Here is a 26,394-nt window from a genome sequence, read left to right on the forward strand (position 1 = left end):
GGCCGGTACGATGCAGAGGAAGGTTCATCCCTGACCAGGGTCCAAGTTTCAGGACCGAAGAGGCGAGACAACAGGCTGGAAGACGACTTTCACAAGGTTTTGGGGAAAACACTGTTTGATGGCATCGCCAACCACAGCCCTTAGCCCTTCGCCCTTAGTCCTTAGTCCTTCGCCCTTAGTCCTTAGCCTTTCTCCCTTCGCAACTTTGTCCTTAGCCCTTAGCCCTTAGCCCTTAGCCCTTAGCCCTTAGCCCTTAGCCCTTCGCCCTTACGCCTTAGCCTTTCTCCCTTCGCCCTTAGCCCTTCGCCCTTACGCCTTAGCCTTTCTCCCTTCGCCCTTCGCCCTTCGCCCTTCGCCCTTCGCCCTTCGCCCTTCGCCCTTAGCCCTTAGCCCTTAGCCCTTAGCCCTTAGCCCTTAGCCCTTAGCCCTTAGCCCTTAGCCCTTAGCCCTTAGCCCTTAGCCCTTCGCCCTTCGCCCTTAGCCCTTAGCTCTTAGCCCTTAGCCTTTCTCTCTTCGCCTTTCGCCCTTTGCCCTTCCCAGATGCTCTGCAACACATTATATCCTAACGAGAGAACTTGTTCTTCATAGAAAGTTCCTTGAAAAAATTTGGGATTTGTATTTATTTTAAAAGAAATGTTTTTTTCTTTTCTTTTTTGCAGCGCATTTTTAAGACAAGGTTTGTTCATGAATTTTCGAAAGAAATCAAAAACAACGACTCCCGGCTAGCTCAGTTGGTAGAGCATGAGACTCCCAATCTCAAGGTGGTGGGTTCATGTCCCACGCCGTACGCCACCTTCCTGTGTGCACACCACCCACAGGAAAGAAAATGGATGGATGGATGAAAAACAACATATCTAACCAACATCTAGGATAAGACATAACAATGAATTTAGTTCAAATCACATAGAATGTGCTTTAGATAGATTCAACAATGAACTGCGATGGCAGGATAGACAGAGTGCATGTAAACTTAAGATAAAGGAAAAAATGGAATTAATTAATGAATTAATTTGATGAAAGCCACTGAACTTAAACCTTAACAAGCAGAGGGCAGGAAGCAGATGGAAGTTTGAGACGTTTGTTTTGCAGTTTGGTGTCAAACGTCTTCATATTGAGAGCACAGACGGAGTCAGCAGAAAGTTTATCTGCGTGTTTTATGACGGACTGCAGTTTAAAACTGACTCTAGAAACTCAGATAGTTTCATGATGTCATGGTTGATTTTCTTTCACTTGTTTTCCATGTAGCCCCTTTCAGTGAAAAAAAAAAAAAAAAGGTGGTAAAGTCATACCTTTACCAAGTAATTTGAAGTAAGTATAAAACAATGATTGCATGTCAACATAAAAAGCTCCACAGTGGTGCTGAAGCATGCTGGGAACACACTGAGCCGCTGTTTGAACCACACAGTCAAATCCCTGTGCAGCTTTCTGGGTTTTAAATCCCAACAACGAGAAGAATGTGTGAAAAAGGAAGCTGTCCGTTGGGTTTTTTAAGGTCCGGCTAAAGGGAATTTTCACATGAGAAACAGTTTTTTTCCCCTTTGCCATGAAGTTTTCAGGTCAGCTGGTGAGCTGGTGAGCTTCACAAACATCTGATTCTGCATTAATGGGCGAGCTGATGTCTGTGCCAAAGGGCAGGATTTCGTTTTTTTTTCTCTTTTAATTTTTTTTTAACAAAACCAACCTTTCATGCAGCTGCTGTGAAGGTGAAGTCACAGGATTAAGAAATGTGTAACGCGAGGCGGGTGATTGTTAACAAATACGTGGGAGTACACAGAAATTGTGTGCACATGAGGAGTGCGATGGCTGCAGGAGGTCAGTGAACCTTCATTCCAGTGTGGATTGAGCCCCATGGTGAGACGCCGTCAACATGCAGCAGGTTGATAAAGCGTTTCAAGTCCTGGAACTGTCCTCACAAAGGAAAATATTGACAATGGTGGTTGTCATGTGGTTTAACACAGAAACCTTTCACATGCCTCTAATCTGGTCTCCTCCTCTTTGTATTGCCCTCCTTCCTCTCTGGACCCCACTGCTGGTTCATGTTCTCACTCTGTCCTCTCTCCTCACTCTTTCATTGTGTTTCTTTCTCCATATGTAAAAGACCAGCTCTGTCTCCTCGGTGTTTCTCCTCTCCGCCAGACCTCACTTCTTCTCCTCACTTCCTCTCTCTCCATTCATCTTTCTCTCCTCTTTTTTTTTTTTTTTTTGTAAATTCACTTAGGCTAATTGCTTCCAGCAGCTTTTCTCTCAGTCCGTCACGCTGCTCTCCATCATGTGATGACACCATGTGCAAACATGCTCAGTCCAACAGCTTTGGACGGGGAACGTCCTGCCGCCTCAGACATGAGCTTCTGTGCCGTCTGATGTGAACTTTCTTCTGTTGGCTGGGCCCGGGCGACACACTTCCCAAATGGCTGAGGAGATTTTAATTCCATCGAAGGGGAAAATCACTTCGGTAAGTTTCCCGTGGGACTGAGGTGGATGGGGTGAAATGCAGAGCAGCAGGATCCTCTGACTGTGTGCTTATTGTTCCAGACACTGAGGCCCAGCAGCTTAACGCTGGACTAAACACGACTCCTTGTTTAAACTTAGGAACAAAAGACATTATTCCACAGCCTCATTATAAGAAGACATCGACAACAACTGTTTCAAATGTTTCGATGGATAAAAAAGAAAAAGAAAACAAGTGACATGAGAAATGACAATTATTCAAAGTTGAAGGGAACGTTTCCTCCATCGTGATGTTCTGCTTTCTACCAAACCTCCTGTTGTCTTCAGCTCAACTTGAAAAGTGACTGTTTCACAACTCCTTCAATGTTTGCTTCGCTCTATGTTTACCCTTCGGCCCGTAAAGGTCATTTTGTTCTATTGATTTTACCTTAAGTCATCTTAAATGTTTACCTTAAATGTTTGGTGATCTTTTTTTCAGCATCACCTCACCTCTGCAATTCTACAATTATTTATTCATTTTGACACACTGGACCTAAAATCACAAAAAAAAACAATGTGGAAAAACATTTATACATATATGTATTATATTTATAGATAAGAGCATGCTTCTTTTCTCAGTTTCACAACTTAGCAATCATATTCAATTAGTTGAATTCACAAACCAATGCGCAAATTGATAAAAAATATATACATGAATACAATTAAAATACAATTGTATATTGACTACTATTGATTTTACCTTCTTATTTCATAATTTAAAGCTCTTGAATGTTTGGTTGCATTTTTTCAGTACAACCTCACATATTTCATTCTACAATTATTTATTCATTTTAATTTACTGGATGAACACGCCAGACCTAAAAGTGCAAAAATACTTCAAAATATGAGCGGGTAAAGGATAGATTTTTATATTGACAAGTACAAACATGAAATATAAGATGAATGAAGGCCTATCTAATCTAATTCTCACAAAAAAGTTACAAGTTTGGTGAGTAAATGAGTTTTCATTAGTCCGGCGCATGTACTAATTCTCAGCAGGGAGGCGACGGACTGCACATGCTCAGAGCACTTTCTCTTCTCACCTGAGCAGGCGTCTCAACAGAGGGACGATTATATTCCACTTTCAAATGTGTGAAAACCTTACTGAGTACTTAGAGGTAGTTAATATTACATTATTGGAACACAACTACCTGCAAACCTGAATAAAAACAGATGACTTGTGTTTTGTTATTGTATGGAAACTTCCAAACAATGATGTGTATGAAAGGATTTGAATACAAAGGGACCACTAATATGATATGATATGACATGATATGATATGATATGATATGATATGATATGACAACAAATTTCCAAAGTATAAAAGCACATCTGTGTGTTTATGAACTTCAATAATTTATTTAGCTTTCCTTTAGTTTTTTTATTCAGAACAAGATAAAAATCTTTTTTTTTAAATGTATTTACAGATATTTTTCTCTTTTCCTTTTCTATCTTTATTTTGTTTATCTTTTTTCTTTCTTATACATCCTATTTCTGTCTCGATTATGTTAACTTCTATTACATTTGTTCAGGATATACATCTCCTGTTCTATCTGTTTGTGGTGGGAAAAAAAGAAACAATGAGAAAAATCAATAACGACTAAAGTGAAAAAAAAAGAAAGAAAACAAGACAAAAATCCAAAAGTTTTGAGACAGTATGTAAACATGAACAGTTTGCAGTGATTCTAATGATCATTGTAATAAACTGATGTGAATAAAGAGTTTATTTCACGTGAGAACATACAGTTAATTAGAGAATTTATTCAACTCAGTTCACGTTCTGACCACTTTTCTTTTTTTTTATAAAACAGCTTTAACTGTCACTTGTGGACTGCAAGTCCAAGAAATAATAACTGGTGTATGGAGGGCAAACTATCTTGCATTTTACATCAATGAACCAAATTCATAGAGTGAAAGAAGAACTCATCAACTGGTGGAAATTCTGAACAAAATGTCACAATAATGTGGGACCTTTAGTGTTCAGACTACTGACTACTGAGAGCGGCTGTCAGTGGCACAGGTAGCTTTCTTTATGCACGACAGGGACGACAGTGTGAAGTGAATCTAAACGAAGCGTGTGCTCTCCTCTGTCTGCAGCACCTCACCGCCTCTCTGCTGGTCGTGGCCTTCCTCGCCTCCTTCGGGAGCTCCATGCTTTATGGATACAACCTGGCTGTTGTCAACTCTCCTGCTGCGGTGAGAAATCATGTACACCATGAAAGTCCAGAACTCCCTACTTGTCCAGTCACATTGGATCTAATTAAATGCCTTAGTTTTATTTGACGTTTAGATTACTGCATGGGCTGAAAGCAGATCGAGAAGATTCATTGGTTGTTTTTTTTTGGTGATGCGTTGCATTGTGGTCCTGGTGGAGTAAAACTAACTTCTGCAACTTATATTAAGTTGCTCTGTTCAACAGTTGTAGGTCTTACTACCAGTATCTATTTATGGCCCTCATGAGGAATCTTCATGCTGAAGCTGCTTCTCCAGCTGGAAGCCAACGTTTCAAAATTCCTTTATATTTTCTCACATAATCTATGAACTGCGTTTTGTTGATTCTTGGTTGGTTTGACCTTTGAAATGCAGTGTTACCTTGAAAAAGTAATCCTATTACCGATTACTAGTTACTCCTTTAAAAAGTAACTTATTGTACTGATTACTTGTTTTTGAAAGTAACTAAGTTAGATTACAAGTGACTTTTTTTAGTTACTTTCAGCAGCTGTCGACAACACCCCCCCCCCCCCCCCCATCGTCTCCTGCCATGCCCCCCCCCCCCCCCCCCCCCCGGAAATTAAGGCTTTTATTGATTGGTTGATTAATTGATTTTAAAAAGGGGCGGGGCTTCCTGCCAATACATCTTTTTACAAAAACAGTGTAACATCTCTGCAGTTGTGTTCTTGATGTTATGATAAGATTTATTGATGATATTTGTTAGTTCCTGTTCTTTTGTGTCTCCTGAACGCACCGTTAGAGCGAGTTGGCCTGTGATTGGCTGAGAGTGGGAAAGGGGGCGGGCTTTCCAGAGAAGAAACTCATCCTGCTGGATGTTGGAATAGTAACGCACAGTGACTTGAAGAAGTAACTTTATTCTGATTACGGGTTTAGAAATAGTAACTTGTTAGATTACTGGTTACTGAGAGTAACGGGTTACTAAGTAATGCGTTACCGGCATCACTGTTGAAAGGTCACAGAGAAATAAAAACTCCATGAGGTGAGTCATCACAGACCACAGACTGTGGGAAGATGCTCCAGCATCCCCTTCTGCAGGCTGAGGACAACTCAGTGTCACTCCAAATTGTGTAATACTGCCGTTTGTCCACATTTCACAGGATTACACACATTTTGATAGCGTTTCCATTGACGAAGGTAAACTTCATTTTGTCCATTCTATTCATGTATAAGATCTGTGCTTTTCTTTGTTTTGACATATTCAGCTTTTCTAACAAACCTAGTATTTTTTGGTGGTAGCCATGGCTTTGCTATGGACACTATTACAGTTTTTCTCGATTGTTTACATACATTTCCTGAAAGCATGCGTCATACTCTCAGAACTCTACAGACAAATCAAAAAAAATACAAACAATAGTCGAAACCCCTCAATTCTCCAGCAAAACAACACTTTACAATCAATACAATGTTATTTCTTCATAATGGTATTTTTTTTTCAAATGACTCACACCAAACATCATATTAGACTTTTATAAGAACCAGTTAAAACTGATGTATGGTTTCAGCAGCAATTCAACTCAGTTCATTTCAATTCAATTCAACCTCATTTATACAGCTTTATTCTTTTATAGCACCAAATACAACACAGTCATTTCGAGGCACTGTTACAGAGGAAACTCAACAATTCCACATGAGCAAGCATAAGAGACTGAGGAAAGGAAAGCCCCCTTTAAAGATAGAAACGTAGAAACTGCCTGAAGTGTGTGACAAATACACAGTGTGTGTGTGTGTGTGTGTGTGTGTGTGTGTGTGTGTGTGTGTGTGTGTGTGTGTGTGTGTGTGTGTGTGTGTGTGTGTGTGTGTGTGTGTGTGTGTGTGTGTGTGTGTGTGTGTGTGTGTACAGTGTTGTGGCGTTACAGTCTGAATAGAAAAGCCTTGCATGCCTCCATAGAATCAAGAGCTGGTCTCTGCCAGTAACCCTCTCTGGGGGAAATTGACTCTGATCTGCCAACATGTGCCTTCACATGATGAACTAATTGGGAGGCTGAGGTCAAAAAAGACCGATTTGATTACACCGAGGGCTGGAAAAGGCTGAGTAAAAAGAGAAGGTTTGGTCTGGTGAAAGTGGAATGTTTGACTCACATGATGCAAACAGATAAGATCCTTTCTAATCTGCAAGAAAAGTTCTGTTAATGACTTGAAGAGGTTGGGTTTACCAGAAACTCATGACTGTTTGTATCAAATCTGATATGCCAGTGATATGCCAGATAAGTACCAGTAGTGGGAGATGGGAGATAAGCAACGACCTAACAGAAGGAAGCACAGGTCATCACAAAGCTTTGCAGGGTCCAGACAGGTCTTTTACCGCGGAGCGGCAGGAGTGTGTAAAGCTGGGAACCCCTGTCCTACAGTACTAGAAGGATGTCTGATCCAAAGAATGAGCTCATATATGCCTCAACGCGTAATTACTGAATAATACTTCACGCATAGTGATTTGACAGTTTCCACTCCTGTCTAACGTGTCTTGTTGTCTCCTTCCTCGTCAGTATATCAAGAATTTCTACAACAAGACGGTGCTGAGTCGAAACGGAACAGGCCTCAGCGAGGAGACGCTGACGCTCATGTACTCCCTCACCGTCTCGGTTTTTGCTATTGGAGGACTGCTGGGTTCCCTCGTTGTCGGCATGCTGGTCACTCGCTTTGGCAGGTAAGACATGTGTATTTACATTCTTTTCAGAAATAATGAGTGAATTACAGACCATATCAGCCAGTGTCTGCCAAAGCAAGACTATCATGATGGTGAGAGGCAGCATGAAGTGAAGAAGAAGCGACAAGCTCCAGCTACTGGTGATATAATGACATGAAAATCATTCACAGCAATGGAAATAATGAAACCACTTATAGTAACATTAACAGTTTGACTCTGGGATTGTTTCTAGTAGACTGTTCAGGAAAGTGGTGAATGTGGACTAAAACTGAGGAGTTTGGGGAAGGTTGGCACTGTGGTGTTTACAGTCTGGATTCTTTCCACTGGCAATCCATTACATTACCACACAATGTCTGCTGTGTTGAGGATGGGAGCATGTGCTCCTGGGTGTCTCAGTAGTGTGGTGTTGTTTAGGAAAGTGATATTTAGGCTGCTGGACTCCAGTCTACTGGAGGAGTTAAAGGGTATCACGGTCAAAGGTCATGTTCACTTTGGTCGGGGGTTCTGGGGCTTGTTCTGAGGTTCTGAGGATGAAGATTGTTGTGGAACAGACAGTTCAGCGTGAAAACAGCGACTCAGGCCGAACTGGGACAAACGTTGGACTGGGAAGGTGTAGAGAAGAGGAAGATCGGCTGGACTATTAACACGAGTCACTTCACATTCTTAGAGGGGCAACATATGATGTGACCCAGAACCTAAAGGTCTGTGTCTGTAAGGACCCTTCATTGTCAACATGAAGAGTCCATCAAGCTGTAAGGGTTAGTTTAACACAGTTCGTCTGTGACGAGGAGAAAAATAGGGTTGATGGATCAGTGAGATGGGAAGGTGTGGTCAATTGAGGAGGAAAGTTGGTATCCCCCAAGAGATACGTCCTAGTTGTCAGGTCGCCTTCTGTGTCCATGTAAAGTCTGTGTGTCTTGCTTGTTTCATTTCGTCCTGCTTTACTTTCATACTCACCTGTGTCGTCTCTGTTGCGGCACACATGACTTCCTGTCGGCCCTCCCTCTGTAACTCTTACGTTTTCGGACTTACCCCTTCAGGATACCTTCGTTTTGGACACAACTTTTAATAAAGTGTTGAACCTTTTCTCTTGTGTATGAGTCTGCTTCTGGGTTCACCACTGATCTGTGACACCAGTCATTTCAGGCCAGACAAAGTCATATGGTCTGTTAAATAGTTAAACTTCCTCGAGAAATTTACTAATGAAAAAAAACAACAACTTTATTTGCAGACCGAAGGCTCCTGTGCACAATGATTTAAACCATTTAAAAAAAGTAAAATTATGGACACACACGTTTCATATTTGTGCTAGAAAACCGACCTACAAGGAGCTTGAGAGAACATTAACTGCTTTTTCTTGTAGTGTTGTTGGTCATTGTGTTTTGTTGTGTTTTAGCTATTCTAGTTAGTTAGTTGGTTTCGTTTACTGTAGTCTAGTAATTATAATGTTGCAACCTTGAGCGAAAAGTGTTGTATGTTTAATTTTGTACCACTGTGTTCCTACTAAGATATGTTTAAATTAAAGCCCCAGCCATTGGACAGATGAAGAACTGAGTTTTATAAAGACTTAAAGGAGTACACAAAAAAACTTCTCAATTACAGTATAGCGAGTGAATACAATTTGTTACTTTCCAGCTCTGGGGCTGAGGGTCTTGCTCAGATGTCCTCGGTTCATGGTTTTGAACTGGGCGAACCCGCCCCAGTTGGTATTTGAATCAAGACCTTCTTGCTGTACGGCCAGAGAGATAACCACTGCGCCACCCTGTGCAACTACAAAAGTGCATCAAAAATGTTGCACAGAAGATAATTTTTAAGATTTACAAGATTTCAAAATAATGTTTTACACTAAAACTCAGACCTGCTGAAGTGATTTATACTGCATTCGACAGCTCTGACCTACAAAATGATGAACAAAAGCTGTATTCATGTCAAATATTTCAGAACCTGTGTGCAACATTCAAATGAAAAGCAAATGACTTATAATCCCATTTACAAGCGGATCACTTATTGCACACAGCAGTAGGGTTTTACAGCTAATCACAAATCATGACCACATACTGTGAGCTGTATTTACATTCTCAGGGTTATTAGGAGTTCCACAAACAAACGTTTATGTCTATGCCTGTGTTTTAGATCAGGGCAAGGCTTTGATGCTTTGATGCTGCTCTAATAATTGTTTCACAATGAGCTGGTTTCATGTATGTTGACACTGTGGATCTGGTCACGTGGTTGTGTCTGCAGGAAGGGCACAGTGGTGAACACCACAGTGCTGGTGTTTATTGCTGGCTTTCTCATGGGCTTCAGCAGGATCTGTGGCTCACCTGAGATGGTCATCCTTGGTCGATTCATCACAGGAATTCACTCAGGTACACACGCACGCACACATCATCATGTCTAATATCTAAAGGTGGAGTGAATATCAGAACACAATCAGCACATCTTTATTAGAAGGGCCAGTGGAGATAGTCCATTTGACTAGGATGTTCCCGGGTCGCCTCCCATTAGAGGTTCACCAGGCACGTCTGACTGGGAGGAGGATTCTCTGGAGGGATTATATCTCTGGTCTGGTCTGGGAGCAGCTTGGGGAGCTGGAGGAAGTTGCGGGAGACAGAGATGTCTCATTACTCTCTACACTGGCACAGTAACCCCAGAAGAGGGTCTACAGTAAGACCAAAAGCCAGAGATGGGGACTTGAGTCACTGTGAATTGGACTCAAGTTGACTCGAGTCGTCTTTTTCGATACTTTTGATTTGACAAAAAATGAAAGACTTGAGACTCGACTTGGACTTTGGAGTTAAAGACACGGGACTTCACTTGAGACACGATGACTTGTGTGTTGTTGATTTCATGTTTTCAGTTTTAATATAAGTATAGAATGAACATAAAATTTTATCCGGTATGAGCGCAGGCTGAGAATGGAGTTGCTATGATTGGATCAGTCATGCCCTCTTCATGTAACAGCCAATCAGAGGGGAGGGCCTCATGTCCCACAGCCAATCAGAGGAGAGGACGGTTAGCAAACCAGGAAAAGTGACAGGATGGCAAAATTTCTCTGCTTTGCGACGGAGTTTAATAATATACGTGCTGAATAAAATCCACTGGCGGTAATGAGGCATGCACTGACTGCTGCACTGTGATTGAACAATCCTTCACAAACCTGCGAGCGTGTACACTCAATGTCACACTCAATGTCACACTCAGTGTCACACTCAGTGTCACACTCAGTGTCACACTCAGTGTCACACTCAATGTCACACTCAGTGCTCTTCCAGCAGCAGTTAAGAGGCATGAGGTGAGGCAAGCAGTTCTTCTGCCTCGTGGTAGGGGGCGCTCACGAGTCCAGAGACTCTTACGCTACAGCTGCAGAGGAAGAAACCGTGTGCTAAATCTGTATTAAAAATCTAAATGGAGCACAGGCTGGTTTGTTTACCAGCTGATTGCTTCTTTGTACATACTTTTTACAGTCCAGCCCTTCACTGTGTATACATTTATGGACCATTTCACTTGTAAATATTAATATTTCCTTGTGCATTTAGTATTTGCTTATCTAATATTTTATTCTTACTTATTTTGATATCTTAATATACCATTCTATTGTGTGTGAAGCAACTGTAAAGTAATAAAGTAGGGCTGCAGTGTTAGTGCTCTCCTGCCACATTGAGAAGATCATGGTTTCAAATACTGGCCGGGCCTTTCTGTGAGAAGTTTGCATGTTCTCCTTGTATGTGCTCGGGTTTCCTCAGGGTACTCCAGTCCCCCAATCCCAAAACATGCATACAAGGTTAATTGGTGACCCTAAATTGCCCCTAAGTGTGAATGTCTGCGTAACTGGGATTGGATCCAGCACACCGCGCCGCTGGCCGGGATAAAGCAGTATTGAAGGATCGATGGATTAATTAAGTATTTTCACACCCGTTCCAGAAAAACTAAACTTTGCAATAGTGAATTACCTATAGATTAAAACTGAGTAATCTACAGTAAGTAAATAAGGTGTGAAAGTTGATTGAATACTGTTTGAGATGGTCTAAATGAAGTACTGGTTCAGAACTAAAAACACTAATATTAGTTAAAAAGCAGATAATGACACAACTATGCTTTTCAGACTTAAGCAAAGTAAGTAGATATAATTTCAAATAGAATAAATATGTTAAAACAGTACATGAAAATAGGGTGACGTGACTTGGACTTGACATTAAAGGACTTGATGTGACTTACCCAAGAAAAGATGACTTGGGACCTCCTTGAGGTTAAAACTTGAGACTTTCACACGTGTGATTTGGTCTAAATACGGTGGCCTGGAAGTGCAAAACACTACAAACTTCAGAAAGTGCAACAAATTCACCAAAACAGTATAAAATTGATTTTTAAAAAAACACCAGATTCAAAAAATACTAGATAATAGCAAAAGCACAACAAAATTGAGAAAACACTATCAAAACAAAATCCACAAAACACTGCAAAATCCAGGTGCAACACATGTCATTTCAAACAATTTCTTTCATTTAGCACTTAAAACACATATAATCACTGTTATCATTCACATTTCAGTTTGTTTGAAAGATTCTTATTCAGTTTCCTTATTAACAAATATTCAACATTTCTTTTTCCACTCCAACAGGTTTCAAATGTTACTGTGCTTCAATACACCTTGAGTTGACATGTGTCAAACAACATTGCTTAACGGTGTTGGGCCTTCTTATCTTTCTGACCTGCTGTTACAATATGAGCCCTCGTGGTCCCTGAGGTCCTCTGGCACCGACCTGTTCAGGGTTCCTCGTGTCAGGACCAGGACCTATGGTGAGGCCTCGTTCTGTCACTATGGCCCACATTTGTGGAACAGACTGCTGGGGGGCCTCAGGGACTGTTGGTGTTTTTGAAAGCAGGCTCAAAACCCTCAAAATGTTTTTTTTTTTTTAAATGTAGCTTTTAGGTAGATGATTATTTTACTTACTTTTTTTCTCTAATGTAGTCAATGTTTTAGCTTAATTTATTTTATTTCATTTATCAATTCATTTTATAAGCTCCTATTTATTTTTCATTAATTGATTATTTTACTTACTTCACTATAAACCAGTCCCTCCAGTAATCTCAGTGACACAAAGCCGCCCCCCCCCCCCCCCCCCCCCCCAACCTCCCCAACCTCACTCCTCTCTCAGGTATAAGTACACTGTAAATTATCTTGATGAATTAGAACATACAATAAACCTAAAAGAATAAATGATTATTTTAAACTCTAAACAATAAATGTGGTGCCACTTTTTAGGGTGCCACAGTATTTTTGGGATTTGGTAGTCTTTTCTCTATTTTGTAGTGTTTTCTCTCATTTGTAGTGTTTTCTTGATTTTGTAGGATTTGGGGGATTTTGGAGCGTTTTATGTAGTTTGCGGTGTTTTGCACTTCCAGGCCGTCGTAGCTAAAGGCTCCTACAGACTGCCCCATCCTAACAATCTTAGAAGGTCACAGCTAATCACACTGTACAATACGATTCTGATCAACTTTAGGTCACGGCATGAACTGCGCACCGTAGGACCGCTGGTTTAGAACCACTGGTTCAGAACCAAGACCAAAGATTTTGCAACGATGCCCCCACGATTGCTGTCTTTCATCGGCTGAAAATTGTGCTGTGCAATTTTTCAAAGACAACCTGCGATAAAATCACGTTTTCATGGTGCAATCTGCAATATTCTTCACGTCATGACCCAAATTGTATTAGATTCCTGTCGTACAGTGTGTTGAGCTGTGAATGTATAAGATAGTTCAAATGGAAAGAGGATGTACGAACAGTCCAAAAGGTCCATCAGTGGACTGAAGCTTGCTAAAAGCTCCTCTCAGTACAGAGTCGTGTTAAGAGGAACTGAGTTCCCGGGGAAATGCAATAACCAATGTAAGCTCACACTTTAGTCTGGACCAGTTTCTGCTGAACTGCAGAGGACTGTACTTGTTGTATTCTAAGCTGTATTTAAGTTCTATTGATTTACAGTAATTGTATTTTAATGATATTCTCCTGAAGTTCTTTTCTGCTTTGTTCCTGCAGGTATCAATCTGAGTGTAGTACCAATGTACCTTGGAGAAATAGCACCAAAAAATGTGAGAGGCTTCCTGAGTCTGGTGCCAAGTATATTTATTGGTATTGGAGTCTTTTCAGCGCAAATCCTCGGCCTTCATGAGCTCCTGGGAAAGGTATTCAAACACTGCTGTCCAACAAGAACCAGCAAACACAAGAGATTTAGATCAGATCCATTGATTACATGAAAATATTGACATCTGCAGCCTGTTTCCTAACATATAAAAAAGCCTTTTGTCAAACCATATTTATGAATTTTAGTTCCACATACACTATGAAAGCAATTCACTGACTCACTTTACAGACTTAGGTATTTATTATCCCTGTCATGTGGTGTGTGAGGTCATAATGAGGTCATTTGTGTTTCATGGCAGGAAATTTCATAGAAATAGAAAACCTGATTATTTCCTGTTTAAATGGTACTACAGTTGGAAGGAATGTGCTTTGTTGTTGTGTATTACAGGAGGAGCACTGGCCCATTTTTCTTTCAGTGGTTGTGATTCCCACATTCATCCAGCTACTGTTTCTGCCATGGTTTCCAGAGAGCCCCAGGTACCTGCTGATTGAGAAGCACAACGTTCATGCTGCCATCACAGGTCAGTATAAAGGTTCACTGAGCACAGGTTCTCCACAGGGCGGCGTTCGGAGTCCCCGCCTCTTCACTCTGATTGACCCACGACTGACAAAGTTCAGCACAAGCCACATCTTAAAGTCAGCGGACGACACAACAGTGGCGGGTGTCATCTGAGCTGATGAGGGGGAGGAGGACTACAGAGAGGAATTGAAGGGCTTTGTGGAACGGTGCAACAGGAGGAATGTGAGCCTGAATGTAAAAAAAACCCCAAAGAACTGGTAATGGACTTCAGGAATAATCAGCCAGTGCACACCCCACTTTACATCATGGACACTGCAGTGGAAATGGTGCAGCACACCAAATACCTGGGGGTGCATGTGGCGAACAACCTCACCTGGTCTCTCCTCACCTCTTCCATTCCCAAGAAAGCTCATCAGTGAATGATCTTCCTGCAAAGGCTAAGGAGCGCTCATCTGAACACGTCAGTTCTCACCACCTTCTACAGAGGAGTCTTAAAGCGTGTGCTGACCAGCAGCATCTCTCTGTGGCATGAGAACAGCACCGCCTTCGACCGGAAGGCCCTGAAGAGAGCGTTGAGGAGAAGAAGATCATAGGGGTCTCGTTGCCACCAACAGGGGACTTGGCAGAAAAACATTGGCTGTCAAGGACATTGAGGATCACCGGGGACCTCACGCAGCAACCGGCAGAGTGACAGCTTGGCATCCTGTTTGTTTTCATCGTTGTTTTAATCATTTTTCTACTTTCCTATGTTCTACTTCTTGGTTGAGCAACGGTTTTAAAGTGCTCTATGTTCCACTGACTGAAGATGACACCATGGATTCCTTTCATTTCAAAGGGATTGAACTTTTGTGCTGGCTTGTATACCTACGAGGCGAGTGGAGCTGCCAGCCAGCTGAGGTTACTCACGCGAGGAGCTGCTACAGCTGAAATGTGCAAATATGGGATTGAAGACGTCCCCCCACAGCTACCGGATATTATACAGAGAGATTTTAACAGGACGAGTAACAAGAACAAAAGGAAAAGAGGGAGACGTGGAGGAGTCAAACTACGCCTGAGGACACAGCAGCTCAGCCGGATTCCCCTGCCCTCTGTTATCCTGGGAAACGTTCAGTCCCTGAGGAACAAGTTGGACGAACTGTAGGGAAACGTGAGGTTCCAGAAGGACTTCAGGGACAGCTGTGCGATGGCCTTCACTGAGACGTGGCTGACAGAGCAGGACCTGGACGCCGACCTGTCAGTCGACGGATTTGGAGCTCCATTTCGTTTGGACCGGGACTCGGCGGTAACGGGGAAAACACAAGGAGGAGGAGGTGGGTGGGGGTGTATGTACGTGAACAAAGGTTCCTGCAGCACTGTCAGAGAGCACCATCTGCACCCCAGACGTTCAACTTTTCACGTTTTACCTCCCCCGTGAGTTCCTCCAACTTTTTGTCTACATTCACCCGAGGGCTCATGCCGCCTCCGCCTGCAGCACCATGGCAGAAGCAGCAGAGGCTGCAGTCGCTCTCCCCCGATGCCCCAAACTTCATAATGGGTGATTTTAACCCCGTTTGTCTTAAATCGACCCTGAAAAACTTTTATCAATACATGTTCTGTCCAACCAGATGGGACAGAATGCTCGATCTTTGTTATGAATCAGTGAAAAACACCTACAAATCCCTTCCTCTTCCTCCTTTGGGATCCGCTGATCATAACTGAACACCTCCAGCCATCTACAAGACTCTTCTAAAGAGGAAGAAGACAAGGACCAAGAACATTGAAATGTGGTCAGAGAACCGTGTGCTCTCCCTGCAGGAGCGTTTTTATTGTACAGACTGGGACGTTTTCGCCCAGTCCTCTGGACACTCTGGTGGATGTCACAAGCTCCTATGTGACTTTCTGTAAGGACATGATCATACCATGGAAACATGTTAAAGTGTCCCCCAATAACAAACCATGGGTCACAAAAAGTTTCAAATCGTGTCTTAATAAAAAGAAACAGGCTTTCAAAGAAGGGGCTGCCTCTGACCTTCAGTCGCCCACCAAAGACCTCAAAATCTAAGTTCTGAAGGCAAAACAGCTACAAAAACCTCCTCGGAAGTAAAATGGTCACCAACGCTCTTCAATCTGCCTGAACAGGCATGAAAACCATCGCAGGGTGTCATAATCTCTGGAGCAGCAGCCAGACCATCTTAAATGATTTTAATTCAGAAAAAGATTTTGCAAATGCTCTTGATGGTTTTTGTGGCCGTTTTCATTCCTCTGGTTTTAGTGGGGACATTTTGGACTTGAAAAAGGGACCGAAGGACACTGAGCACTTTAACGTTGAACCTTGTGACGTCAGAAAAGCCTTTTGTACATTAAATGTGAACTAAAGCCAGGGTCCTGATAATATTAGTGGTCGCCTTATTAAATCATGAGCTAATGAACTCAGTCCTGCAGTTCAGGTCATTTTCAACAAGTCTTTGGAAACACAGCATGTACCTTCTCTCTGGAAGGATGCTGTCCTGGTCCCTGTCCCTGTCCCTAAATCCAGCCGTCCTAAAACTCTGAATGCCTTCAGGCCTGTTGCCTCGCCTCAGTAGTAATGAAGGTCTTTGAATAACTTGTGAGGAATGTGATACTGAGGGAGACTGAACACAAGCTGGACCAATGCAGTTTGAATAAAGGCCGAACAGAGGAGTGGAGGACGCTACTCTAACTCTACTAAACATGATTTTTAAACATGTTGAGAACAAAGTGACGTCTGCTAGACTTTTAATTATTGACTTCTCCTCTGCTTTTGATACAATCCAGCACCACGTTTGAACCTAAAAGACTTTTAGAGCAGTTTGAAATCTGCAAAAACTTTGGGGGTTGGACTTTAGACGTTTTAACTGAAAGGTCACAAGGAGTGAGAATAAATGGGGTTCTGTCTGACCCAGTGTTCTCCTCCACGGGTTCTCCACAAAGGTGTGCGCTGTCGCCCCTTTTCTTTATCCTTTACAGAACCATGTGTCGGAGCAGACATGACAACAGAACTATCATCAAGTACGCAGATGACTCTGTTATTGTCAGCCTCCTCAGAGAGGGTGACCAAGTCACGGCCCAGTCATGAATGAATTTGGACAGTGATGTGAAGAGTCCCATCTTCAATTAAACATATCAAAAACAAAAGATATGGTCACTGATGTTAGAAAGCAACAAAACAGGCACAGTCACTTTAACTAAAGGCCATAAACGAGAGCAAGTGTAATCATATAAATACCTGGGGACCATTATTGATGAAAAACTGAATTTTGAGGAAAATTGCAAGTCGGTGTGTAAAAAGGGCCGTCAGCGCCTCCACTGCCTCAGGAAACACTGACCGAACAATCCTGAGTCTTTGTTATCAGTCCTTCATCAAGTCAGTTTTATCTTTTTGCTTGGTGGCCTGGTTCGGTCAGACGCCTTTAAAAAAAGAGAAACTCGCTGAACCAAATAGTAAAATGATCCAGTCGTCTCATTGGTCTCACAGTCTTTTCCAGCCTCCCTCTTCATCACTAAACAGATCCAGAGGAGCTTCATCAATCATCCTCCCCTCTGGACGAAGGTTCCTGGTCCCACGGTTCAGGACAAAGCGTTTTAAGAAGAGCTTTGTTCCTGCTGCCGTCATTGAACTGAATAAGACCCAGCGACATTGCACTTGATCGTATTTATTCTAATGATCCATTTTTAGCTCCATTTATTATCATGACTCTATGTTAGTGACTGCTTTTTATCTCTGTAAGGTTTTATTGTTGTTTCTCTTCATCTATTTTTGATCTTATCTTCATTATTTATTGGTGAATAGCAGAACATTGAGCTCTTGTCTTGTCGGTCTTGTGTCACTCGACAATTATTATCTGCCTGTTTGGTTCATCATTGTTTGTGTCTTTGTTTGTTATGACGTGCCAAGTGATCACAAAATCTGTAAAACAAGTCGACCTACGGGTACCAATAAAGTAACCTTGAACCTTGAACTCACCCTGCCCGGGGACGTTGTTCTCTCCCGCTCTGGAGGAAGTACCGCAGCCTCGGATGGAAATCTGGTTCAGAAACAGCTCCTTACCCACCGCCACCTGTCTTTTAAAAAGAGGATTGTAAATGTTCTCACATGTGAACTTACAGGTCTAACTTCCTATATATTCTCTGTTTTTTTTTACCCATTTACTCTAATGCACTGCACTTTCATACCAGTGTTTTATAACTTATTTCATCTCCGGTACTTTTTAATTGTGTGTGTGTTTTTATCGCTGACCCTGCGTCGTCATTTTGTTCAGCATTGCATCTCCGATGTGATTTGACTGAATGACAATCAAGTAATGTGAATCTGAATGTGCTTTAAATTTGACATGGCGTACGTTACAACCTTGTCACACTGAGTCATTGGTTTAGTAATGACATCACACTGACTGAAAGCGATTCGGCAGAAGAACCAACAATCTGCTTCAAGGACTTCGGGTCCTTTCCGGAACATGTTGACACCGTGTTCCTTCTCCTGTCCCCAGCTCTGAAGTGGTACAGATCCAAGTGTAACATCCAGGCAGAGATCGAGGAGATGCAGGAGGAGCAGCGCTCTCTGTCCTCCGTGGAAACTCTGTCGGTGTGGAAGCTGCTGCTGGACGACACCGTCCGCTGGCAGGTTCTCAGTGTGGTCGTCATCAACATCGGAATGCAGCTGTCCGGGATTGATGCCGTGAGCGCACTCTGTAAACTTAGTCATGCATTCAGATCTCAGTTGTACATTTTTAACAGGAAACCTTCATCAGAATCAGACACTCCAGGCCCATGAGCCTGATAAATCAGACTGTTTATAAGTGTCAGATGTTATTTCTGTGTGTTGCTCTGCGTAATCCTGGACTAAATAAGACCACTCTGGATTACCCCACAAGCACAATTCCCCGAAATGTTGGTACACTGTTAGAAAAATGAAAAATGCTTTTCTTTGTAAATCCTATGTAGCTTAATTCACTAAAACCCTGTTTGATACATGCTGATCGCACACGCATTCACTTTCTGTGCATTTATGAAGGGATGAACTGAGAATAACACCATGACTGACCTCACCTGCACCTGTACTCAGATGAGGCTTTGGCTGCTTTACAACCTGTTTAGTGCTGCCCGTTCCACTGGAACCTGTTTCTTTGCATGCAGTGGAAGTTTATTTAGGACTACTTGAATAGCTGTCAGAAAGTTATGTTCGTCTAAAATTAATTTAGAGGCAACATGAAGTTTGAAATAGTCACAAACATGATAGACACAGTTGTTAATTTACAAGTGCTAAGGCTGTTGACTGGGCGAGATTTGTTTGTGTGTACGTCCTTAAAGTGAGTGAGACACCTCTCAATGTATTTTCTGTCTCCGGGATTTAAAGTTTGAATCTTCAGGAAAATGAGGAAGCGACCAGGATGAGTCTAAACATTTTCACTCACATAACAGATGTTTTTTTTTCTTCTTCTTCTTCATTTTTCCCAGATCTGGTTCTACACCAATGATATTTTTGAGAATGCAGGTATCCCACCTCCAGAGATCCAGTATACCACAGCAGGGACGGGAATCATAGAGATCATTGCTGGACTCATCGGGGTAAATGGTTTGAACTTTATTTATCAGTGTGAGAGCTGATCAGGGCCCACATAAGGGACATGGATTTGAAATGCTGCAGTGTTGACTAAAGCTGTTATCAAAGAGCAAAACAGAACATTTTGACATCAACAAGGTCATTTGTGGTGTTTGTGTCTTTCAATCAGATGGCTGAGAAATCATGTGATTTACTGTATGTACTTAACACACATTGGAGTGCAGTATGTCTCAGTACTCACAAACCTGTGGACGTGCACTTCACTATCACCTCCGGCTCATCTGTAGTGTGGCATCATCACTTTGCCTGTTCTGTGGAGCTTTTCACTGATTATTCACTACATGCAAAGTGTTGTTCAGACCTCAGGGTTTCTTCTGGATGTCTCACTGTGTTTGTACTCAGGTGAAGATCTAACTTGCGTTCTCTTTGTCCCGTAGTGCTTCACCATAGAGAAACTGGGCCGGAGGCCCCTCATGGTCGGAGGCTTCACAATGATGGGCCTCTGCAGTTCTGGAATCACATTATCCCTGCTGTTTCAGGTGTGTGTGTGTGTGTGTGTGTGTGTGTGTGTGTGTGTGTGTGTGTGTGTGTGTGTGTGTGTGTGTGTGTGTGTGTGTGTGTGTGTGTGTGTGTGTGTGTGTGTAACCAAGCACCAAACCAACACTGTATATTTCATAATGCCATGCCCACACATCCACACAATTAGGATGGTACATTTGAAGATAAAATTCTGCCATAAACAATCCTGACTAATATGAATCATGGACCTCGCCCACAATAAAAGCTCAAACAAGAGAGAAAAAGAAAGATCTATGAAGAGTTGATTATTGAGTGTGTTGAAAGTGAAATAGGACTTACTGTAATGCTTTAAAGGGTGCATACCACTTGAGAAGCAGTAAAGTAAAAGAGGTGGTTTAGTGTTATTAATCTTCAGTATTACATATAAGAATCTTAAATCATACAGTGGGTAAAGGTGGGCTACATGGGTGATGGGTATAATTACCTAAATGACTTTCATTCACTCAATGTTTGATCATTGAAAACAAAGAAGCACAGAACAGTTTTTCTCTTCCACACTTGATGTCCCTGGAGAGACCCACTGGAACCTCACACATTCTGAACCTGGCCATTTCAAGAGAGAGGCCTTTCAGGAATCAAGCAGAGTTTGAGCAAATTCTTCCAAGAGGAGATAAGAATCACAAATTGTCATGACGATAATCAGTCAATCTATCTGGTCTTTCTGTCAAATACATTTAGTCTTCTCCCTCTCTCTGCAGACTCATGCTTCATTCATGCGATACGTCAGCGTCTGCTGTGTGGTCGGCATCATCGCAGGCTTCTGCATCGGTCCAGGTGGGATGTTTCTGACCCAAGATCCACACACTGATCCAACTTTGACTAGTGCTGTAGTGTACACTGATAAAATGTCTTCTTTCAGGGCTGAGACTTTGTCTGCAGTCACATCAGAAAATCTTCAAATATTCTGAATCTAAATCTCACCTTGTCCATCTGATCGCTCAGTCTGAAACTAGTTGTGACCAACAGACTAAAAGCATGGAGGCGGAGGTGTGGTTTAAATTTCACTTAGTGGTGATTATAAGCTGTTGAAGAGTATTATTCCTTCAAGGAATAAGTCAAACCCCGTTTTCTTTGGAGGTCTGCTGAGGTTCAGGTTACTTCACATTATGAGGAGAAGGGCGCCCTCTACAGGTCACACCAGATTATTGCAGGGTTTATGACCCAGAAACCCAAATATGACGTCTGCTTATTCACATCTAAAACATAAGTCTTACAGCCTGGAGGCTGGTACATGGTCAGGATTTAGTTATTAATCAAGTCTGTACGATTCCAAAAGGAGGAGCAACAACGCAGCCGCCAGCTGATCGTTATGAACGATTGTCACTCTTGACAAGCAGCAATATTTACAGTTTTTCTCCGTTGTTTACACACATTTCCTGAAAGCATCCCTCATACTCTCGGAACTACACACACACACACACACACACACACACACACACACACACACACACACACACACACACACACACACACACACACACACACACACACACACACACACACACACACACACACACACAATGATCAAAACTCCTCAATTCTCCAGCAAAGTGTCATCTTTACATCCAGAGCAATGTTCTTCTCAAATAGGTTTTAATGGTTCTTATAAATGTCTACTCATATGATGGTTGGTGTGACTCATTTGAAAACAAAATACCATGTTGAGAAGAACATTGTTTTGAATGTAAAATGTCATTTTGGTGGAGAATTGAAGGGTTTTGCCCCATTGTGTTTTTTTTAGAATTGTGTTCTGATCGTATGAGGCGTGCTTTCAGGAAATGTGTGTAAACAATCGAGAAAAACTGTGACTCAGTTTATTGAAATGTCGGTGCCACACAGCACATCTTTCGACAACGTGCAGACGCTCCTTTCCATACCAGGAGAGCAGGAGATTCAGCAGGAACTGAATGCTGCTTTTCAATTTCCAAGCTGCATCACAGAGAACGGAGTCTCACGTTTTACTTCGTCAGCCACCTGAGCTGCGGCCGCAACTTCTGCGTTGGTCCACGACTACTGTTGCGTAATGACTTCACATACCTGCGTCGTGACGTGGCGTTCACAGGCATTTCCACAGCCTGGTCCTCCTGTTTGTGCCCCTGATGTGAGGCAGGATGTTTCAGGGTTTCCTACTTGGCAGCTTTAATTGGATTCAAATAAACATAAAATTGACCTGCATCCCATGAAGGAGGACCCATGAGGAGAGGGTCAGAATCTGGGCGTTAAACATGTGGACCGAAGATCCAAACCACCATGTCAGTGGGTTCAGTCTGGCCCTTGGAGTGAAACATAAAAACCTATATTTTCAATGTGAGTAACTGTTTGTTTCTGATTTAATTGCAGTTATAGGAGCAGCAGACACACCAGCAATGCATCGATGATATCTAACCGCCTCTTTTCTAATGAAACTGCTTTAGAACCTGTGACACTGCCGGGAGTCAATTTAAAGACAAAATATCTGACCTTGTCTTTGGATATTCCACCGTATTCTTCACCAGGAAGGTGGAACCAGAAACTCGTCTTCATGTTTGTGGTGTGTTTCTTCTTGTTTCCAGCGGGGGTTCCCTTCCTGATCACAGCAGAGCTCTTTAAGCAGTCTCACCGTCCAGCGGCCTACATCATCGGAGGATCTCTCAACTGGCTGTCCAACTTCACCGTCGGCTTTTTCTTCCCCTTCCTACAAGTCAGTTGACGTCTTTTACAATAGGCACTGAAAACGCATCTATAAAGCTGATATTTATTTAAATCATCTTTATCATTTTAGACTGCGGAAACATAGATTTGTGTTTCTAAAGACTTGAATACACTGTGCGATTTTCGGCTGTCGGAGATGAAAGATTGGATTGTGGGAGAATTGTTAGTGAAATCTGTGATCGGGGCTCTAATTGGTGGCTATTCGTGGTGGAACCATGTAGAAGGTTCCCCAGACGGCCGAGGTGGTGCTCATAAGCTTGCGATCAATCCTGGACAGTGTCAGATGTTGGTTTCATCCCAGATAGACGATTCCCATTTAGACGACTTATTATAATAAGTGAAGTATTTGTAACATTTCAGTGACCGAGAATGAATAGTAATGTATTTTTACACAGAAAGACACATAGTTTAAAATCGCGGCGGGGGAAGAAAAAAAAAAGCATGTCGGACTAAAAACACATGTTTTATAACGAAACATAAAGTAGCTCAACAACATTTCCATATAAATCCAGAGCAACTTATGTGTTTTTTTCATCTTCATGACGCATTTTTTGCCCTAAATAAATTTCTAGGAATTACTTTTGATGAAAAGATCGGTTGGAAGCCTCTTATAAACATCCTGAAGTCAAAATTAGTAAATAATATTAGCATAATGTGTAAAATCCAATCAGTTTTAGATAAAAATAAACTCACCTTATTATTTAACTCTCTCATTCTTCCATAGCTGAGCTACGGTGTGGAAATATGTGGAAATAATATGTTGATAGTACGGTAATTATAAAAGTGAACTAATGGAGAGGAGCTTCACTGTGCAGCTGACAACAGCTGTCCGTGGACAGGTTGTCCGTTCACTGCTGCGGGCAGGAAGGTGGCCGCTGTTGAATAACTTTGTGTGTCTTTATAAAACATGTGTTTTTAGTCCAACATGTTTGGGTTTTTTCTTCCCCGCCGTGATTTTAAACGATGTGTATTTATGTGTTAGAATACATTACTATTCAACCTAGCTCACTGAAATGTTACAAATAATTAATTTATTATAATAAGTCGTCTCTCTAGGAATCGTCTATCTGGGAATCGTCTAACTGGGCTGACACTCAGATGTTTGGAGTGATGGTAGCTGCTGCTGCGACCTGCAGCCTGTTTTTACATGGAGTGTGTTTTGTTGGAAACTGAAAGACCACAACGGGAAATACTAACGTAAAATGCTAATAAATGCAAATAGATGCTAACTTCACGCTCCCGAAAAACATTACCCTCCAGGTCTTCCTCTCTCTCTGACCCATGACCGCATCCATATTCTCCTCCTTCTCTTTTTTGGGGATTTCTTCCCATGCAACATAAATGCCACAATGCTGAAGCTTCGTTCATGTGTATGTTTTGACGATTACGCAATCAGTCGACTGGTTGCAGTACGCAACACAGTCCGGCTGTGAGCCAGCATGTACAGCCTGCAGAGGTGATTATTTAGAAACGTCTCATGCAGTGTGAGAGGCTGTGACTACTAAAGATTGTTAAAATCGCAGTGTGAGAAAGACTCAAGCTGAGAAGTTTAAATCATTGGGTGATCCAGCATTAAGTTTAAGTACAACCCTAAATCCAACCAGTCGGGACTCTGTGTACAAAATCATCAGTAACATCAGATGTTACCAACAAATTGATCAAACCTTTTTACTTTCCAATCCCTCTCAGGTCTCTATATAGTAAACTTGAGCAGGTTATAATCTGACGACGTGTCAGTGACAAGACATTTGAACTCTGAACTCACTGCACAGTCGAATGCTAATGCTAAATTGTGGTGAAAACAAGCTGTTGGAGTTCTTCTCAGTAATCTGCAGGGCAGCAAACTCTCCCCTGAGTTCACAAGAATGAATAAAGCTGCTGTCAGTAAAAGCAGACTCATTAATGTCCCAGCAGTGATTTCTACTGTGTAAACCAAACTTACCATTACATCACTATTTCTGGAGATTTCTGATTTAAAAAGAGAAACCCAAAAGCAAACCTTGTGGTGCCCGGTGATTGTTGTGTCTGTGGATTTAATCCCGCATAAACAATAAATGAGATTTTAACTTTTTTTTATGAGCTCCACTTGAGTCCCCCCCCCCCCCCCCCCCCCCGATTGTCCATCTCTTTACTGTTGTGCCTCTCTTTGCTTCAGCTCCAGCTCACTCAGCTGCTGGCTCAGGCCAGGCCGCCACACTGAGTGTCTCTCTCGTTCCCGGCGCTCTACCACCCCCTGGTGTCCAACATGCAGTGTTGCGACAACATCACTCCTCATGGCAGATAGAATAACCAGACTTGTTCCCTTCAACAGAAGATCATTCTCCATACTGATAAATGCTCGTTCTGCCCAGTAAGCTATCAATGCAGGCTCTATGACACCAGGCTCTGGCCAACCTGGTCTGCACATCTGGATCACCTTTTAAGATCTGTGTTCAAACATTGGACCACTCGTACTAAAAGTCATTAGAAGTAATCTGCCTGTTTGTAGTATGCTGGTTGTTCACACACACACACTTTAGGTTTTAGTCTCTGCCTTGAATCAGAATTAAACTAATGTTTTTTCTTCTGCCGGTGCTCCGTCCATCCAACAGATGTCAGCGGGGCCATATTGTTTCCTGGTCTTTGCTGTGATCTCTGTGTCTGTGGCCATCTACGTCTTCATGGCGATCCCAGAGACCAAAAACAAGACTTTCATGGAGATCAGTCGGCTCTTCTCTAAGAAGGAGGCCATTCTAGAGACCGATGGCCTGGTGTCCGTGGACCAGCTCAAACTGAAGAAGATGAAGAGCTACGGCGGAGTGGACCGAGCCTCACTGGACTTCGACAGCTCGTCTTCTGTTCCTTAACTGAGCTTCAGATTCATTCAAGGCCTCTCAGGAGGTCCACTTCTTACACTTTTACCCTTCCGAGGGAATCATCGGGATACTTGGAAAATGAAGATCCCCAGCCTGAGATTAAAGAACATTTCAAGACTTTAAAGTGTGAAAAAAACACCCTGTTGTGCCTGTTATATAATTGAAGTCTGTTGAAATGCATTAAACTGAGCAGAATCACACACACTTCACTGATTTTAGTGTAAAAAATGCCTAAACTGAAAATATTCCTAAGTGAAGTGAATACCACTGTCCTTCCATTGCTTTCAAATCAGACCCCTCCATTAATCTGTTGTGACAAAGTATTTTCTTCTCATTCTTAAATATATTCAAATTAAATTATTAGTCACAAAGAAGTAATCATGTTTAACACAAAGAGGAAAAACTGGTCAATTTCTCTATGTTTGTTTTCTACAATTGATCATTAGGAAGAAATGTAGAAGAAACCAAATCTGATCTCTGCGCCACTAAAAGGTTTAACAATCAGCTCGATGCACATAAAAGCTATTTTCTTGTTTTAGAATTCCAACAACCAGCAGAGATCCTACAAACACATTCTGATTTTCTGGTCATCAGAGCTACTTAAAAGCTGTTTTTATATCTTTATTTTATAAAAATCCAATTAAAAAAGTTTTCCATTGATTAAGTTGTAAATATGATTTTACACAG

General features: G+C 42.0%; 1 protein-coding gene across 1 annotated transcript; it reads left to right on the forward strand.

The window, feature by feature from the left end:
- Positions 1 to 2,407: 2,407 nt before the first annotated feature.
- slc2a15a (solute carrier family 2 member 15a) lies at positions 2,408 to 25,821 on the forward strand (the record flags this gene model as incomplete). The annotated part of the gene is made up of 12 exons (XM_080481526.1): positions 2,408 to 2,452; positions 4,585 to 4,683; positions 7,203 to 7,363; positions 9,605 to 9,729; positions 13,398 to 13,543; positions 13,891 to 14,023; positions 18,510 to 18,697; positions 19,477 to 19,587; positions 20,020 to 20,121; positions 20,860 to 20,935; positions 22,714 to 22,841; positions 25,444 to 25,821. 12 exons carry the CDS (start codon positions 2,408 to 2,410, stop codon positions 25,696 to 25,698), a joined length of 1,569 nt encoding a protein of 522 aa, XP_080337652.1. The 3' UTR covers positions 25,699 to 25,821.
- Positions 25,822 to 26,394: the final 573 nt, after the last annotated feature.

Source organism: Lipophrys pholis (assembly GCF_963383615.2).
Source record: "Lipophrys pholis genome assembly, chromosome: 15".
Classification (NCBI taxonomy): domain Eukaryota; kingdom Metazoa; phylum Chordata; class Actinopteri; order Blenniiformes; family Blenniidae; genus Lipophrys; species Lipophrys pholis.